This window comes from Aptenodytes forsteri, unplaced genomic scaffold, assembly GCF_000699145.1.
Source record: "Aptenodytes forsteri isolate BGI_AS27 unplaced genomic scaffold, ASM69914v1 Scaffold146, whole genome shotgun sequence".
Taxonomy (NCBI): Eukaryota; Metazoa; Chordata; class Aves; order Sphenisciformes; family Spheniscidae; genus Aptenodytes; species Aptenodytes forsteri.
In genome coordinates this window covers 7,191,221-7,210,294 of record NW_008795128.1, presented here as the reverse complement: position 1 = coordinate 7,210,294, position 19,074 = coordinate 7,191,221, and the positions used below count along the sequence as shown (strand labels likewise).

Sequence of the window (19,074 nt, the reverse complement as noted above, 5' to 3'; positions counted from 1 at the left end):
TCTCCCCTGGCTGTCGTTGGCCAGCGGAGACCGGAGGGCGGGGGGGGGCGGGGGGGCGGTGGCGGTGCCTCGGTCCCCTGGCTGTCGTGTGCCAGCGGGGGGGCGGGGGGGGAGACCGGAGGGCGGGGAGGGGAGAGGAGGGCAGCTGGTGTCCCGAGGAAACGCGGTGACACGAGGGCGTGACGCTTCCCGCGTCTTTGGCGGGGAAAGTAGCGGTGAGAGATGGACGAAGCTGTCACCGGCCCCGTGTGGGCAGCCGGCGCGGTCCGCCGGCAGCACAGTCCAGCGCCCGAGCCTTGGGCCTGGCGCTCCGAGGCGCGGCTCGGTCCTGAGGGCTTGGTGCGTGGCTCTGTGCAAACGCCACTGCGTCTCCCGGCTGGTTCCTTCTCCTGCCTGTACGTTGAGGAGGATCTTTCAGGGCTGGGAGCGGGTTCTTGCTGGGTTTGAGTAGGCTGAGTTTTGTAATGGGCAACGGCTGGAGAATTTGGGTTCCTGTGGTAGTAAAAGCATTTGTAACCATAGATGGACTATGAGCATTTATATTTCACTGATAATATAGAGAAACAATTTGGATTTAAAGCATTTTCTGCCCAAGCCCCTCAGAGCGCATTACCCAGTATTAGTTAAAATCAAAACTCACTGCTGTCACCCATGTGAGTTAGTCAAGTATCGCTGTCATGCTAAACTTGTGCGGGAAGAAGGGACCAGCATTTTGTGTTCTCCGGTATGTCCTAAACTGTGACTTGCAGAAGCAGACCTGTGGAGGTTATAAAGCTTGAGATGCTGGCAGCTCAGTTAGCACTGCGTGGGTGGAGGGTGCGGGGGCTCTGTTTACTAACTGAAAAGTTTGCCATTGCAAGGGAATTGCTAACTGCCTTTCGCTGCTTCGAGCAGCTCAGTTGCTTCAGCGTGAGAAAGCAAGTGGGAGGCTTGCAGCTGGCAACTGTTGACAGGTTGCTGTTGTCCGGCCGTGGAGGAACCGAACTTCTGTTAGCTTGCACAGAGAAAGATGAGTGAAAGCAGGTTGTGCTCTGAAAAGTTGGAGAAGCTGCCTGACCGTGTGCATAGCACAGGCTGTAATCTTGTCTTTGTGCCTCTATGCTAAACCCAGGGAGGCACCTGAGGAAATGGTAGGCTACGACTTGCTCTAGCTTTCATGGCAGTTTTGGACTGGAACTAGAAGAAGTTGGCTCTTCTGACACCTCACGGGGTTTGTGTTCTGACCTGTGTTCTGACCTCTAACACCTGAGTGTTAGAGTACTAAAGCAGTGAGCCTTGGCTGCTTGGCTTGTTGTCCAGGCTGTGTCGGAGTCCCGTGCTTCTCCAGGAAGCTGAATTAGTCTCACACTTTCAGATATAAATTTCAGCATCGGTGTCGAGGACTGTAGGACTCCAGTCATGGCCATGCTTTCACTGCCTCCTTTCGTACAAAAAAGTCCTTCAGAAATGGCGCTTGCTCTTTTGACTTTTCATTTAGTGGAGGTGTGAATATAAATGAACAGGAATATGCGTGCGATGATTTTAATATTAGTAAGGAATAAGTTGCTGCCTGCGAGAGCTTCTTCTGTTGTTGTTGCAAATGTTGCTGAATCCCATTGAGAGGAAACAGAAACCTGGTGCAGTGTTAGGAACAAAAGAAATTTTACCCAGTGTACAAAGCTTTGAACTGTACATGTAACATGAAGTCTTTTTTGTCTGCATTTACCCTTGTAAGATCACTGCCACTTGTTTAGATTTTAAATGTGTTGAGTCTGTGGTGGGTTTTTTTGTTTGTTTAAGTTTCTTAAGTATAAACTTGATGTACCTTAAACTTGCACAGTCTCTGTGTAGACCTCTGTGAGCTCTCACGGGAGCAAAATTATTTAATTGAAATGGAAGAGCAGCTTTGGTCTTTATTTGGCACTGCAGGACTCAAAGTGCTTAAGCAGTTGTTACAGCACCCCTCTGTGGAAGCAGGTGGCATTCATAGACAAATAGGGGACGGAGAAGTTGCAGATTTCAGATTTTTCTATTAGAATTAGCTGCTTCAGTATCAATGTCTTTGAAATGTTGGACTTAGGGGTGCCAGTTGCTCCAAGTTCTCCCTGGCCGTAGCTTCAGTAAGTATTACTGATGTTTCCATGGAACAGTTCCACTGTTTCCCAGTCGGAGACCAAAGCGAATGACTCCATCTGAAAACTTCTGCCAAAATGGCTTGTGTGGAGGCTGAGTTTCAGATCTATGACCAGCGCGAAGGTTGCTTGAATTTCAGTGACTTGCTTTGACAAGTCATGTTGGTTTTTATTGTGTACTGCAATCCCACAGTTACTACTTAAGTGAGTCTGGGCACATGGAAAGAAAGAATCAGGTAGCATCTTTATATTAATGCTTTGTCTTCTTTCCTTGTAGGAGAACCATGTCCATGACAACCTGGTGTCTCTTAATTTGCTCCAGAAAGACTTTGTGCCTTTTCTGCTAAATTTTTTAAGGGAGCAGACCAGCCAGATCCTCACTAATGGACCCTCTACTCCGGCTAAAACTCCTAATTCCAAGGCCCACGGGAGCCAAAGGACAGGATCAGAAAGGAGGGCAGGCCACGCAACCAGCAGCCGAGTGCAGCTCTTTTCTCAAAGGACTTCGGTGACCACCTGCACCACAGATACTAGCTTTTCTCCTGCTGCGGCATCCAGCAGCTCCTCTTCCTTTTCTGGGTCAAACCTGTCTAGTCCTTGCGGTGGCTTCCCTAGCATGGTCTCCAGTAGCAGCCCGAGCTTTGGGTACAGCCCTGTGCTTAACCACGGTGAGAAGCGGTCATCTCAGAAGGCCAGCTTGGGGAGCTTCCTTACAGCCACGCCTGAAGCCCTGCCAGCGAGACGAGGCCGAAGGAAAGGCAACAGCTCAGTCAGTGCCTCTGGCCGGCAGGTAGCTCGGGATCTGGGGCGTTCCCTTGCTGAAGAGGAAGATGGAAAGAATGACAGTGTATCGTGGAGCGGAGGGAGAAGGAAGCGGAGTGAAGTGCCTCTTGTTTCTGCCAGATCCTCACCCAGCCAGCTCAATCTTAACAACTTGGAGGAGTTTCCACCCATGGGTGCTGCCTCTAGCTGGACAAAGTAAGAGCAAGTCTGCCTCGCTGTCTCATTTGGATTGTGCTGCAGGTTACTGTTCCTTGACTAGCTCATCCTGTTCTGCGTGTCCAGATACAGAAGATGCTGTAATAAACAGTAGCTGGGGGCTGGCTTCTGGGCTCCTTGGTCAGAACTGCTTTGTTACAGTTGCCATGTAGGGGAATATTGCTTCAACGGGTAGTCAGGTTTCCACTCTGTGAGCTCTGTGAACAATCTGTGAACGCAAGATGCCTCTTTAGCCTCTCACTTGTGATGCTGTCTGCAGCTTACCGGTGCACAGACCAGCTGATACGAAGCTGAGCACATCTTTGTCCTTGCATGTTCTAACAAGTCAGCATTATCTTGGCTCTTCACACTTCTCATTTAACACAATAGCAATTGCTAATGAAGAGCAGGCCTGGAAGGCTCTTCAGCTTTACTGATACTAGCAAAAAAGCTTTCGGATTGACGTTCTGTGGCTTCTGGTAACAGATGTTAGCGCGCAGCTTTGTTTATGCCGTGTGGTCACGGACAAAATAGCTCGCTGATGCCTGTATTCTCTTTGGTCTGCAGCAAGCCCTGGTCTCCCTGGTGACTTTGGCTTAGCTTCTGGGCAGCTGTTTGTGTTGTGGTTGCCTCAGTCCTTTTCTCTTTCTCTTTGAGATTTGACTCTTTAAAATCCTCATTACCAAATATAAGGCTTTCATGTCACCCTGTTTGCTCCATGTATCAGGCACTGGTCTCTGAAAGTGGGACTTTCTAGTTGGACATGCAAAATTCCAGCTGAAAATTGGTAGGTCTGTGGGTCTGTACAGCAGATCTAGATGCAGGGTCTGGATGCTCTAGATGATGCTTTGGCCGAGGGAGAGAAGGTGTGTTTCCAGCATAGACAGTAAGTCTCTCTTCCTCAGTTGCACTATGCCCAAGTAGGAAAAAGAGTGAGGAAAGATGTCACGGAGTGTTTGGAAGCCAATGCTATAGCGATTTTGAGAACACCATAACAATTAATATGTAGCAACCAGCATTTCCTTGAGAAGTGTAATGCTTTATGTTCCTGTATCTCATTTCCACAATGTCTCTTACTGCATTACAGAGCCTCTTCCTGAAGGACAAGTCTAAGTAGTTTATGTAGGAAGGGTGGGATTCCCTAAACTTAAAGGGCAGGCCTATGGTAACTTTGGAGCCTGGACTCTTACTGATAGACAATGGCAGCTTGATTGTTTTTGTTTTTTTTCTTTCTCGTGGTCGTGTTAGAAACTGCCAGTGAATTAGTTTCTTACTAAAATGAGGCATATCCTGTCCTCTCAAATTAGAAATGTTTGGAAGAGTTGTGTGGCACTCTGTTATCTGTTCTATGGCTTGATGATTGGTAATTAATTTTGCAGCAAGGGTCAGCAGTCTGTAGCTCCGTGACTTTTTATTCAGTGACCAAAATAAAATCGGCAACTATATGTACAGTTTAGAAATTCAATATCCTGGCTCCGTATCCATTTTATTTTAGCATCAGGTTCTTCTGGAAGTGTTGCATGCATATCTGTCTTGAGACCTAATTTTTTTTGTTGTTTAGCTTGATTTCAGTGGAATCGCTTCTTACCTTTTCAGCAAAAGCAAACCATCAAGGCGAATCAACCCAACTCCTGTAAGTGCTGAGCGCCCCCTCTCAAAACCAAAGATGTGCTTCACTTCTACACCTCTCAGCCAGTGTCCAGCTGCTCGGTTTTCATCTGGGTCAAGCCTTGAGGCCTTTGCTACTGTCCAGGAAGGAAACCTTACATCTGTGATAAGCAACAGCCTTCAAGAGGAGAGGGAGATGCTGAAGAAAGAACGGTATAGTCTGAGCAGGGTGGTGATAGGCTTGTACTGATGCTTAATTCTCTTGTCTTAAGGTGGTACCAATATCAGAGTGGAAATGACCGGAAGAATATCCAAAACAGATATTGGTGACCTTACGCTATAACTTGCCTAAACCCAAGTGTGACTCTTGTATCAGATGAGGATATTAATGCAGCTAGCTCATGTTTGTCATTTTAGAGGTGTGCTAACTCTGGAACAATGACCCTCACTTTATCTTCAGAAGTTTAGTCAGTCCTCACTGCTTTCATAAGATTGCCTCTTCATGGGCTTGCACGTGTGGCTATCTCCTGTGCAGCTTTCCTTAGATTGCACAGGTGAAGTGGGTGGGTTTGAGCTGGTGTAACTGGGCTATGTTTGAAGATTGTGCCTGTGATGGAAGGCGGAGTCTGGTTTGAAGAAAATGAGTTAATGATGCAAATGTGGGGAAAGTGTTGATTTTGCAAGGTAGGCAGACTAACACAAGCTTGCAGTCAGAGAAAACAGGACATGGGTAGTGTGAGATTCTGTTTTAAAAGTTACTACTGCAGTTATCTAATGAAAATTGTGTGCCAGGAGATGAGGCGAATTCTAGCTTCTAATTTTGTCTCTGCTGTTCAGTTAGCATGTGACTTTCATCCTCTGTAAAATGATATCACTGTTAGTCTGTGAGGATTGATACTTCAGAAAAAAAGCAAAGTACAGTAGTAGAGAAACTATCGTTTATAATTGCTGACAGAACTGTTGCTGTTCTTTGTAGATTTTGTTCTTGAGGAAACTCCTCAGGACATGTGGGTGGAATTCTTTTCCTGCTAAGCCTTGCGATTCACTTCAGTGGGTCAAGAACTGGCTGAAACAGACCCAGCAGAGTCTCATGAGTTACTGTTGGTACCGGACCTGTAACAGAACTGCTCAGGATCCAAACCTGCCTCTGTGCACTTCCATGAAGCACCTATTCCAGTCTGAATTCTACCTGTAATGTCCCACTAATCTGTATAAAATAAAGTAGGTGAAATAGCAGTATGTGGGCTGGATCTTGCCCATGAGGTGATCTCATCTGACCTATCATGCTTGAAATGCGCAGTGCTTGGCGCTCAGAGCTGGGAGCTGCTGTTGTGTCCTCAGTAGTGGTGAAATGAGGTACAAAACTAATGCAGCCCCCAGCCAACTGGGTCACTTTGAGCAAGGACAAAAGGTGAAATTCATGCTGAGGTAGATGACAGCACTGAGGCAGAAGTGAAGCAGAGTCTGATTACATTGTTGGAGTCTTGCCTTGGTGGGTTTACAAAGGGCTTAATAAGTGATTTTATTCAGTTCTGTCAGTCAGGTGCTTACGTTCATTGCAAGGGAGATGTTACTAAATAACCTTTCTACTCCCATTTTGGGACTAATTTGTTCTTCATTGTAGCAGTTCCACTAGAAATAGGCCAATAGAAAAAGTTCTTTGCTGCAGTTAAATACGTTTCTGTCTTCCCCACAGCCTTTAAAGTGACTTTTAAAGATTTTACTTTTGAGACAATGTGGTAAGAGGTGGTGTGATGTGCCAAGCGTGGATGTTCAATTGGGATCTTTAACAGTCATTTGATATTGCTGTTACTGGCTTTTTTCTTGCTTCTCATGTGTCTTACGTATGCCACTCTGCTGCTGCATTTTGGATGACCTCTGTAGGTATATTTTTTTACAATATCTATGTATTTAACTGAGTGATCATTGTTGATTTAGAATACAGCAATTAAAGTAGTTTGTTTCTTCTGTCGTTTGGCTTGCCAGTATGGGATTTCATCTGTTGTTACGTTGCCTTTCCACTTAGTGGTATTGGATCTTCTCAGGGCGTCATTAACTTACAAATATATCTGAAGATATGGATGTGAACCTTATTTTCAAAGATTTTGTAAAGTGTCTAGCTGTCAGAAATTGCATGTGCAAAAATTTTTTTTACAGCCTGGTCTCTAACAGATTCTGTGTCCCTAACAAATATCAGTTTAGATGAGAAGCAATAACATAGGTTAGTTAGATAATTTGGTCTAAGTGCCACACTGTTTTAGCAGAGTTGGAATTTGAATGTGATTCCTTTGAGTCTTTTGATTGTTAGCCCTAAGATCCTTTCTCATTACGGGAAAGATGAGTTAAATTTCTATTATGCTAAAAGCAGCTTTAGACAGTGTAAATGACATGGTTAGTTATTGCAGGAATTCCTTCATGCTAGACTGCGAGAGAAAGACCTCTTCTGGCTGCATGTCTGCTGTGTGTCATCTTCAGTCACATAGTATGTTGCTGCTCTTGAATTTCAGATGCAAATTGCTGCACCAGGCGTCTTCTCCTGCAGGGATATCCCTTGATCCTGGTACTCCTACTAAGCCTAGCTACACTCGCAGTGCTAGCCTTCCTGCTGAAAGCCATCTGGTGACCTGTGCAAATCCTACTAAGGTTTCCTGCAAGAAACAGTTGGAGTGTCTGGCACAGCTCTATTCATCATGTATAGCAGGTGAAGATCCAGAGATGTGAGGCTGACCTTTCTTTGACCTTTGAACTTGCATGTGTGTTATGAGGGGGAGGTAGATGAGAAGTGGAAGTTGTGGGACAGTTACAGTGTACAAACAAATAACATCTGGAAAAATAAACTAAGCCAACACAGTCATTAAAATAAATGGATACTAGGTAAAAGTATAGGGAAGGAGATGAACCTGGTGCAGTACTCTGAGCTGCAGAAGGCTGAAGTTGTATGGTCCTATCTGAAACCAGACCCTTCTCTAACACATCTTTCCTGTAATTCCCATATTGATTTACACCGTGGCTGTGTGTGGGGAGGGAGTTCTTTGCTGACTGTGCCATAGAACAGTTATCTATCTTTTTACCTTTGTTTATTAAAGCAGGTCAATACTGAATATCCACCTTTAGTATCTCATTTCCTCTCTTCCAGAAAACCTGGTACCTAATATTTTTCTGGAGCTCTTTTTTGTCCTGCAGCTGTTGACATCTAAAGGCACTTCTACTGCAGAAGATGGGGACAACGACCTTGAAGTCAATGAAGGAAGTAAGGGTAAACAATAGTATTGAGTGGAAAGAATGTTACTTCCGTGGAATGATAATGTGATATAGAGTAGTGGCCTTTAGCTTGAACAGTTAGTCTTAAATTCCATAAAAGTGCCTTGTTACCACTGTGGGACTCATCTGAGATGCTGACAAAAATCATGCATGTATGGGAAGTGCTTCCGCAATATAATAGAGCGGGATTGCTAGATACTGTTTGAATCTAGTTTTCTGCTATTGTGTGAGATTTGCTGTAGCTACTTGCTAACACTGACTTTCAGAGAGAAGGACAGATAAGCTAAAGTCTCTCCTCCATTGGTCCCTGCAACTCAAAAGTGCTGTTGATCTGCTATGTGTTTCTTAAATTTAAGGTTGGGTTACAAGTGCATAGGACCCATCCATATAGATATGTAATTGTTGCATTTGTTTTTTGGCAAATTCAGACTTAAGCCTGATGCAGTTAGTATTTTGATACAGATATAAAAACCAAAAAAGTGGCTTTAAGGTGAGACACACTCACACCCACACACCCCCCCCGCCCTGAGATGCTCCTATTTGATTGACCTTTGTTTTGCCACTCACTGATTCTTAGGGCTGATACTAGGAACACGAAGTCTGCAGCTACGGGAACAGCAGCTGACGACGGGTTGCTGTTAGTCTACTTTTTGTCCTGGATCTGCTTACCGTTGGCCAGGACATTTAGAAGGAATCTTTTCTTTCCCATACAGCATTGAACAATTCAGTTGCCTTTAGTATAAGAAGGATAGGGATGGGAGGATTTGTCTATTTCCATTGTCAGGGAATGGGAACTTCTGGAAATTGGATCCTGGTCTGGAGGACTGTTTTTGGATATGGCAGTTCCTACTTTCCTTGAAAGCTAATTGTTGGTCTTTTAGTTCATAAATGGTGACAGGTGCTGTTGTCTCATGTTTCTTTTTTTCCCTTAGATGCGTCAGGGAGACAGCATTTCCGAAGTGTGCACAATTGTGTTTATTTTGCTGTTCAAGTCTTGGATTATCAGTATGAGTGAGTTGAATATTTTTTTTTTCCTCTGCTTGTGTCTGCAGATGTGTGTGAGATGAAGCAAGTGTGCTTGGATTTTAGAGCTTTACCACTTCCAAGCATGGAGTTGTTAATTTTCCCTCAAAACATACAACTTGGCCTGGATTTGGATGTCTGTGAGTTTTCCTTGCACTGATCTGTCTACTGAACTTCAGTGTGATTATGCAAGAATGGGAAAGTCATGAGATGAGAGCAATAAAAAATGGCCCTACAGAGAGATGCCAGTAGGATTTGATGCTGGATGCCTGGGGCTTAGAACTCTTTGCTTGGTAGCCTCATTAAAAAATGAGCATAAGCATTTCTTTAGGTCTGATCATGTGTTGTTTATGTCTATCTGTCTGTGGGTTTTATCCATGTTGTCTTGGCAGAATTATTTCCCATTTAGAAAAGGGGACGCTGAAGCTCTTGGCTGAAAATGAACGGATTGCATCTTTTTCTCCCACCTTGCACGAGAGGCTCAGGCAGGCTTATGAAAGCAGCACAGCCAAGGTAAAACTTGATAGACCTCCACTGACATTGCTTCATACCTTTGTGTTGTTGCTCTTTTATTTGTGATGGCTTTGATGTTAAATCTCATTCCTTCTACTTTGAGTATCTTGTCATGTCCTCTTTGGCAAGTGTCTAAAAGCTAGGTTTTTTTCTTGTCAGCGGGTGAGTGAATTGCTGGGTCCAATGACTGTTAGCTGTGCTAACCTTACATTGTGCTCCAGGCCCTGACCTCAACCAGTGACTTTGGCAGGGTCAGGTTTTGCTTTTAAGTTTCTCATCTAATAAACATGGATCCCAGAAGAATGATCGGTTAGATGCAATATCAGAACGTAGTTTGGAAGAAGTGGATTTGTTCCATAGCTACAGACTCCTTTTAGGCAGATGAAGCTTCAGAGGAGACAATACAGTCTGTGAAAACTGGTTTCCTGATCTAATCATCTGAGTTAGGGAACTAAAGCTGGATGGTAGGAATGCCTGCCTTAATGTATTTTGTATCTTGTTTCATCCATCTTTTAAAGATGGAAATTGCTCTTGGCAAAGAAAGTACAGTGTACTTTGTGAGACTAGGGCATGTCAATAGCTGAGCTATTTAGTTAAAGCTGTAAATAAAGGTCTCTTGTTACTTGAAGACATAGGCTTTTCGAATAGGAGAAAGAAGAATAATACAGTAATTGCCAGCCACTATCCTGCAGTCTCTGGAGCCCTATATTGAATGTACACTTTGGCTATTTGCAGGTCTTTCTTTCCACACTGTATCAATATTGGTTGCAGTCTATTCTGCAGAGATTTCTTAGAGAGATGAGATGCTTCCACTCATAATGTTGAGTGATTCTGCCTCTGTAGTGTAATGTAGGTTGTACAACTGTTGGTATTTACTATCAGTTAGCAATTGGGAAATGGCTAGTGTCTGAACAACTCAACAAGTGATACTTGGTTTCCTCATTGCATCTTTTCCCTGCTTTTTCTAGGTCTCAGATTGTTGGATAAATTAGACTTATACTAGTCTAATGGCTGCCTTTATATTTTTAACAGGTGTCTCTCCTGCTGCCATGCTCTGTACAGTCTGTTTCTTTCCAGCCAGAAACTGACAATCGCTCTAACTTTCCCAGTGACAGAGCATTTCACATATTTAAGAAACAAAGGTAAGTTTCTTCTACTGTTACCGTATGGCTCAAAGGGTATAATCTTTCCATGATTGTGAACAAAGGATATTAAGAATGTCTCATGTATGCTACATGCTGTAGAAAAATCTTGAGATTTTCACTCTAATTAAAAAAAAAAAAAAAAAGTCTTTGTCCATATTGACTGCAGGAGCTAAATGCTTAATGTCTTTAGAGAAGAACAGCCTAATTCTTCAGGAGTTATTGAGACTTCTGGTAAATGCCAGTACAGTGTGTCACCCTACTGGATTGCTTCTGCATATAAATCTGGTATGCTTTTATTCTTCCTGCCACCTCCCTCCATGCTTGCAGCAACAGGGTGAGGGGAGAATGGCAAGTTGTCTTGGTCCTTTTTTCTCTCCTCATAGGTATTATTTCATGTGGCTTATTCTTTCCTGCCTCTCAGTCTTCAGTATGTCTGGTAATGGGTGTTTTGGTCATTCCGTCAGAGCTTGGGCATAACAAGCTTAAGCACTTGCTGTCAAAGACATGGAAAATGGAAACTCGCTGAAGTACCGCTAACATTAATGAGTTTTGCAAAGGTATCTGAATGCTTAGAGGCTTGAGTTATTTAATCTGAGGTAGATTCTCACTGGGGAACTCAGGAGCAATTGAATATTCAGTTGTTGTTACTTCAAATTTTGACGAGTAGGAATTCATACCCTTAAATATCTTGATTCACAGGGATATCTTTTATGAACTGCTGCGTGAATGGGAGGATAACCATGAAAAATCTGGCTGGGACTTTGAAAGAGTTCTGGGCAACAAGATCAGGTAGGAGTCTTTTGCAACTTCAGCTAGCTTCTTAATGTAGCTGAATTGCTGGTGCAGCATATTAGACTTGGCATCCTAAGTTGCATGTCCTTCGTAACGGTCTTCTGTGCTAATCTGTAGGGAGCTGTGCTTCTTGGAAGGTACTGTCCATGTAAACTTGCTTCTATATTTAAAAGTATCAACTGTTATCTTAAAGAAGCAAGCCACAAGTGGCAAGGGCCTAATTTGATCAGTCTTGGTGTAGCTCTTTCCCTGTTCATAATCACAGAAAAAGCCACTCTCACAACCAGTATGTTGTGGTCTGAACATTGTCATTGTATACACTTTTGTGTGCCTTTCATGTTTCCAATGCCCCACTCCTCTTAAGTGTGGAGAACTGTGTTATATGTTCAGAAGCTCTTAGCTCTTCTAATTATTTCAGGGGGTTCTAGTGTATTGGCTCTGAAAACAAGACAACCGTAGCTCTTTCTGTGGAAAGCAAACTGTTTTATTCATTTATTGCTTTATCAAAATAGAGTATATATAAAGAAACTATTATGGTTTTGAAAGCAGTTGCCTTGTGGGTTTCTGTGTTAGTCTTAACGACCAGCCTACTCAAGTTACATGTATGAAGGTGACACTTCACCACAGGAGCAAAACAAGGCTGAGATTTCCTTCTCTTTGGGCATCAGAAGTACTGCTTTGCTCTTTTCTTACTTGCATATGTGTGAACTCAACTCACTGCTCTGGACAGGGGGGAGTGGGAGCTGAATGAGTTAATTTTCTTCCTAAATAACAGCGTTATTACAGGAAAGGAAGAGAGTCTTGTTATGTCTAGAACTGTTTGCACTGTTTGCTCTGCAGGTGCTCAGGGAGAATTTTTGTTTCCATGGTCAGCAGATGAGGCTCGGTGCTTGGGAAACCTGGTTATAAAGATGTTGCTTTTTGCAGTGGCCTTTGGAGATCACTTTCTTAAAAGCTGTTATTTAATGCTTTTGGTATAGTTTGAGGTTAAAACACTTTCTTGTACCACAGAGATCCAGTCAGCATTTTGTGATGTTTTCCTTCACAGGGCCATGATGGCTCACCTATCTGCAACCTGCAACCACAGCCATTTTGCCAGGCTCTTTCAGAAACAGCTTATCCAGGTAAATGACTTGTTTTTTTCATGAAGATATACATCAAAGCTGATTTGATCCTTCCTCAGCTTGAGAAAACAAACTGTGTCTTGCAAGTTTCTTTGAGATTTTCCTATTGAAAATTTTTTGGGAGAGCCAAGTCTTCAGGATGGGAATTTCCTTCCTTTTCCAGAAATATATATCGGTGATAAATTACTAATGAACTCTGTGTAAATCAGGGATGAGGCACACTGAGCACATCATGAGCTGTAAGAATTAATTCTTCATGGTTATTTACTTTTACCTTCTAATTTTAGAACAGTTATCATTTTTAGAAATTTTAAGGATCTGTTTTGACATGTATCAAATGCAGAGGTTCCCAGTTATGTTCATTAGCAATGTGAGCGTACTACCTGCAAAGAGTCTCTGGTTCTTCTGTGTAATGCTGCAATAGGCTTTTTCTGATATAGTATTGCTGTGGTAGTTCACGGGGGTTTTTTGGCCAGTTTCCAGCATCATCTGACTTCACTGGAACTGAAGGAACAAAGAAAGAAAAGATGCTTCTGATTGGAGTATAGATTTTCACTGTATTCTCTATAAATGGCTGGCTTATTGATGGGTTCCTTTTGGATAGCAAAACAGACACAAAACCCTGCCTTGAGTATTAGCCCACACACATTGCCAGGAAGTTGCAAGCTGTTGGAATGTTGAAAATTCCTCTAGTGTCCAACCTGAATTTGCATCAGTGTCCTGTCTGATGTGTGTGTTCAGGGAGATTGTGGGAAAGAGGTGAGATGGACTTTGTTGCGTCAACAGGATTTAATTAGTCCTAGGTACTGTATTTCTCCTTTATACCTGTGCTGCCTTAATGAAGACTGCAGGGTTTCACAAGGGTAACCAAAGCTTTAAACTGATAACTAGGAGTCTTCAATGAATCCCATGTGTCTGACCAGAAAGTGATTTGCAGAATCTTGTGTGTGTTATGATACTCATGCAGAGAAGAACCTAGACTGAGGATTTGTGTCGAGGCCTGATAATTTAAAGGTTGGGAAGTGTAACAAGATGTTCTTTTGGGAGAGGAGGATGCTCAGTTTGGAATAAATGGACCTAGTAATTGTTTGCTTGATATACATAGTTAAATGTTGCTTTTTAGTATGATCTCTCTCATTAAAACTATCCTGACTTAGATGTAGGCGTATGCAGTCATCTTTTCCCTTTACTCGGCATTGGTTAGGTTACATCTGGAGTACTGTGTCCAGTTTTGGGCTCACCAGTACAAGAAAGATACAGACTAACTAGAGCAAGTCCAGTGCAGGGTCACATAAATGATTAAGGCACTGGAGCATTTTTTGTATGAGGAGAAGCTGAGAGAGGTGGGACTGTTCAGCCGGGAGAAGAGAAGGCTCCAGGTTATCTTAGCACTGTGTACAAATACCTGATGGGAGGGAGTGAAGAAGAGGGAGCCAGATTCTTCTCAGTAGTGTTCACTGACAGGACGTGAGGCGATGGACACAAATTGAGAAAAAGGAAATTCCATCTGAACACAAGAAGACACTTCTTTACTGTGAGGGTGGTCAAACACTGAAACAGGTTGCCCAGAGGGGTTGTGAAGTTCCAGTCTGTGGAGACATTCAAAACCCAATTGGATGTGATCCTGGACAACTTGCTGTAGCTGACCCTGATTGAGCAAGAGGGTTGGATTAGATGATTCAAGAGGTCCCTTCCAACCCAAACAGTTCTGCAGTTCTGATTCTTTGAGCCTTGAGTAGTATCTATGTGTTTGGGGGAGGGAGGCATTCATTTTTTAACTTTGTTTAAACTCTGTGGAAACTCCAGGAAAATCTGGTCTGGGAATGCACAGTGCAGTATCATGGTCCTTGGACACTGGGCTAAAGATCCTACTGGGGGGTTCGTGAAGACCATGCGAGTGATAGGTGTTCTCTCCACACATCCAGATGTAGTCTGCTAGATGTGCCTGAGTTAGATGTATGGGATCGGAATTCCATCTCTCAAGATATGTAGGCTGTTGATGGCCAAGGTGGGTAGCATGTTTTGGCATGAGGAAAAGAGATCTTCTGTACGTGGGCTGCCTGAAAAGGCCATGCTTGGATTACTCCTAAAACAAAATCTTGTGAGGAAGGGAGAATACATGGGGTGAGACATGAAGTGAAACGATGCCTTATTACAAATATTCCACCTCACTACTCTTTCTGTCCCCTGAAGATGTGTAAAGGTCCTATTGGTGGTGGCGCAAGCTGGGGAGACGCCCCGGATCAGGATGTCCTTAATATGCTGGGTTCTGACAATCTGAGCCGTCTGAAGAGGCTGCAGGAAAGGTTTGTCGTTCCTCAGAGCATCAGAGGACCTTGTCCACCCCCTTCGTTCCCAGGATGCCAGCAGTTCTTCAGGGACTTCATCCTCAGCGCAGGAAGGTTAGCTGCCCATGGTTGCTGTTTCCTTGGTGAAGTGTGTGGGCAAGTGGGGAACACCAGCATGTTGCTCTTGCAGCAGGGAGTTGTCTGGAGAGCTTGGGACATGGTGTAACCTAGGCAGAGCATATCAGAAATGTTTTTAAGCTGCATAATACCACACTTAGTGTTCTTGGCCAGCATGCACGGTGAACATGTTAACAAGCAGGTTCTGTCTGGAGCATAGAATGTCTTTGTGTGTATGTGTGCTACATTTGGTTAGACTATATGGTAATAATTTTCCTTCTATAAAACCATAATATCTTGTCACAGGCCATCAGCATTTCCCAGTGCCAAGGCATAGCAAGGGCACTGGACTGGCCAAGTGTTTCTTCTGTGGTAGTGCATGAAGCTAAGGAGTCAGAGGATGAAGCCAGGTTCACAGTTTTGTTTAATGAGTTTTTCACAATCCACAGCATGGAGGAGTTGTGATCTATGGGAGATTTGAAACTTAAGTTCAGTTACTTTACAGCTTCCTGCTTCGACAGGTCTATATTATTATCCTTATGCTGGGACTTGCTAAATAGCACCTGTTTGAAAAAGTACAAAATAAGAGTGGAAAAGAAGTGGGTCAGCCAGTACTAGTCTTGTCCCTTTCTTGCTTGTCTTCAGTCTGTTACATTTGATGTCTGCCGATGCTTGATACAACTCATGAGACAAGCTTGAAGTTTCGCAGTGTGTTAGTTGAGGTTTTACTGCTATTTTCAGCCCAGTCTGATTCATCATCATCTTTTGCTGAAGTTACCAGTTCAATCAGCACCTGATGGATAGTCTGTGCCTGAAGATACTCGAACTGGATGGCCTTACTCTGGTGGAGCATGAGCACAGTGATGGGGAAGCGGATATGGATGAACAGGTAAGCTTGTTTTTTGCAAACACATCTGGCAGGAATTTCCCTGAACTATTCCTGTACCCAGAAAATTACTGGCTTGACTGTGAATTGCCTGGAGCTTCCATTGCTGTATTTGCAGGACAAGAGCTTCTTCATGTGGTTTTGTCATAACTCTGCAACTTGGTTATGGATGTCTGAGCCCCTTGCCATTTACTTGCATGCTTCAGGGTGCTTCATAGAACTGTGTCATAAGAGATGATGCACAATAGTTTGAAAAGTGAGAGCCTCTTTTTAGGTTGTTAGTACCCTGTGTTAGATCAATTAAATAACTGAGTCCAGTTGTTGCACTCAGTTGCAATAGCTCCTTGTTACTGTTCCATGTAGAAAGATTTTAGTTAGAATGAATTTGTAGTCATGCTTGTTCATACCTGTTCAGATGTTTCTTCACTCATCTGTACCTATCAGAGGTGTCATCATAGCTTATAGTCTATTAGCAAAGTAGTAGCCAAAGGTTCATGAAAACTTGCAGAGCAGTAATGGTATAAAGGAGGCAACGTGAGATCAGCTCTGCCTTCTCATTCACTCCAAAGTTGTCAATATGAAGACATGATTGAGCAGCTGCTTATTTTAGAAAGCTCTTGAATTAATTTCTTCTCACTATAAGTGAAGCAGTGGAGGCAAAAGCAATTTAAAATGCTTGATAAATATGTATTTCGGAAACTTACCTTTATTAAAAGCAGTTATGAAGCTATGTGTCCCTTTTACATGAAGGAGGGGGAAGATTAGTGTAGGTAGTTGCTTTGCCAGTTTATGGTAGCATTGCCCCAGCTTGCTTTTCTTCATTTCAGGATGAAAAGAAGCGTTTCACTGTGGTCCTATTAAGCCTACGACTCCTCGCCAAGTTCCTGGGGTTTCTTGTTTTCTTGCCATATCGCACTGTGGAGCAACCAACTAGAGACTTGCAAGACTCTGCAGTAGCGTTAAGAAACCAAGTAAGAAACCAAACTCTTCTAAGAAATCTAACATGGCCTTTTGCTTGACAGGTGGGTTTTCTAATCCAAGCAGGGGATTATGAATAGTTATGCCCTTTCAAAGCAAGCCAGTGGTTCCTGGGATGATGTTATACTGTTCTATGCCCCTACTGCGTATTCTGGGGTTGGGAATAAAGGAAAGAAGAGTTTGTGTAAGCTAGAAGAGAGGGAGCAATGCACTGATGGTGAGGTACTCGGTCTTCAGTTATTTCTGCTAATCTGGGGCTGTCATACCAGAACTCTGACCTAGCTAAGACGACTTGTATTGATAGTGTAAAATCCAGCTACCAGGAATGTTTTAGTTAGTTTCGCACCCATCTCCTAGCAGTGTGTCATAGTGAATGCAAGGAGGCAGGGGTTAGACCTTGACTCTGCTTGTACATAGTCAGGCTTATAGCCTTACTTTTGAAAGCCCTAGTGGGACCTCTGGTTGCCATCATAGTGTGGTTTTTACCTCTGTTCGTGTGCAAAGAAATGTTTTCATTAGCCAGAAAGTCACCTCTTATTTGTACAGAAGATGAAATCCTAGAAAGAAAAGTCATGATATAGATAAAGTTTCTCTTTAAGTATGAAAAGGTGACTTCAAGCTGCTGCTTTAACTTCTGTTGTCCATTAAGACCCTGCCTGTATTGGATGTATTGAAGCTTCTGAGACAATCTATTCGGGATCAACGTTCTATCCTCACTATTCCTTGGATTGTGGAGTACCTTTCCCTTGTGGATTATATTGCTCCTTTCCTTGATTACTACAGGAAAGTATTTTGTCTCTTGCTGCAGGTATACAGGTAAGAGCCTGGGAAAATATATTTTTTAAGAACTTTTCTGTGAAGGTTTGCTTGCTTAGTTGAAGTGCCTGGTATTTGAGAATGCATGCTGGCCCTAGTTTGAGTTCTATCCTCACTATTCCTTGGATTGTGGAGTACCTTTCCCTTGTGGATTATATTGCTCCTTTCACTACAGACTACAGGAAAGTATTTTGTCTCTTGCTGCAGGTATACAGGTAAGAGCCTTATATTTTTTAAGAACTTTTCTGTGAAGGTTTGCTTGCTTAGTTGAAGTGCCTGGTATTTGAGTGCATGCTGGTTAGTTGAAGTGCCTGGTATTTGAGAATGCATGCTGGCCCTAGTTTGAGATTCTTATAAAAGTACTTTTTTTTTTTTGTGCAAATCTTGAGCACTTCTTATCTTACATAAGGCTGCAAAGGGAGGACATACTAAACTCAGAGATGAATATTTGATTTAAATATGTGGCTTTTCATTAAGTAAACAAAATACTTTAAATCCCCACTGATTCTACATCTGCAGCTGTGAATTTTAAACCTTGAATTTGAACCTTAATTAAATACTAAACCTACAAGGTCTCCCATGCCTAAATAATGCTCTAGTTTCCTTTCTTATATACATGAGGAAAACTTGAAGCACATTCTAGAGAGTTACTTAACACTGGCTTTTCTAGTATAAACTTAAAACAGTATGTTATTCAGATGCATACGTACAAAAAAGTAGAGCTTGCTCTCCACTCTTTAGGCAGACAAGCAGGGAATGTATACATGGTGACAGATAGTATAATTAGAAAGTGAGTGGTTTGGGATTTTTTTTTCCTTAATGAAAACTGAGCTACTGAAATCTAACACTCTCTCTTGCTGCTTTTGTTTCATGGCAGGTTAACGGTCCTTTCTGAAGAGAAGGAGATGAGTTTCCTGAACAAGCTGCTGATCCTTGCGGTTCTGGGTTGGCTTTTTCAGGTAGAGTCTCCTGTGTGCACGCAGCTCTTCCCTGAAGAAAAAGCAGGGCACAGAATTCAATAGAAAGTAGTATTGAAATGAGTTAAAACACTGCAAAGCGGTAATTTGGTTTTGTTGGGTTTTTTTACACTAGTGTGGGGTTTAAAGAATCCTCTGTATTCTGATGGAGAATTATTTTCCTTTAGTAGAATTGTGTGAAGCAACATTTTTTTTCGAATGGGAATTCTAATTGCTACTGAAACACATTCTGTACTTAAATCTGCATCCTTGTAAGCAAATTGACAGTTGATTCCTGTTAGAACTGGAAGCTCTTGTCACAGAGATGGAGTGCTAGCTGGCAGCCTTGAATTACTGGGGAATTTTTTGTCTGATAAAGGGATGGTGTGTGATGAACTTTTAAAATCCTTTTGTGCCTTCAGTTGGAAGCAAGGTAACTGGTTAGCAGGAACCTGTTGAAAAGGTGAAAGATGCTGTC

The 19,074-nt window shown here is 42.8% G+C and overlaps 1 protein-coding gene across 1 annotated transcript in view; it reads left to right on the top strand.

The window, feature by feature from the left end:
* The first annotated feature begins 222 nt into the window (after window positions 1-222).
* CDAN1 (codanin 1) overlaps window positions 223-19,074 on the top strand; it is a 33,104-nt gene continuing 14,252 nt past the window's right edge. The window contains exons 1-15 of the mRNA XM_019471591.1: window positions 223-339; window positions 2,389-3,089; window positions 4,686-4,910; window positions 7,205-7,398; window positions 7,834-7,953; window positions 8,891-8,969; window positions 9,374-9,494; window positions 10,527-10,636; window positions 11,339-11,428; window positions 12,480-12,555; window positions 14,749-14,957; window positions 15,735-15,849; window positions 16,674-16,817; window positions 17,474-17,640; window positions 18,518-18,599. Of these exons, the coding sequence (XP_019327136.1) occupies window positions 223-339; window positions 2,389-3,089; window positions 4,686-4,910; window positions 7,205-7,398; window positions 7,834-7,953; window positions 8,891-8,969; window positions 9,374-9,494; window positions 10,527-10,636; window positions 11,339-11,428; window positions 12,480-12,555; window positions 14,749-14,957; window positions 15,735-15,849; window positions 16,674-16,817; window positions 17,474-17,640; window positions 18,518-18,599 (2,550 nt within the window). The remainder of the gene's footprint in view (window positions 340-2,388; window positions 3,090-4,685; window positions 4,911-7,204; window positions 7,399-7,833; window positions 7,954-8,890; window positions 8,970-9,373; window positions 9,495-10,526; window positions 10,637-11,338; window positions 11,429-12,479; window positions 12,556-14,748; window positions 14,958-15,734; window positions 15,850-16,673; window positions 16,818-17,473; window positions 17,641-18,517; window positions 18,600-19,074) is intronic.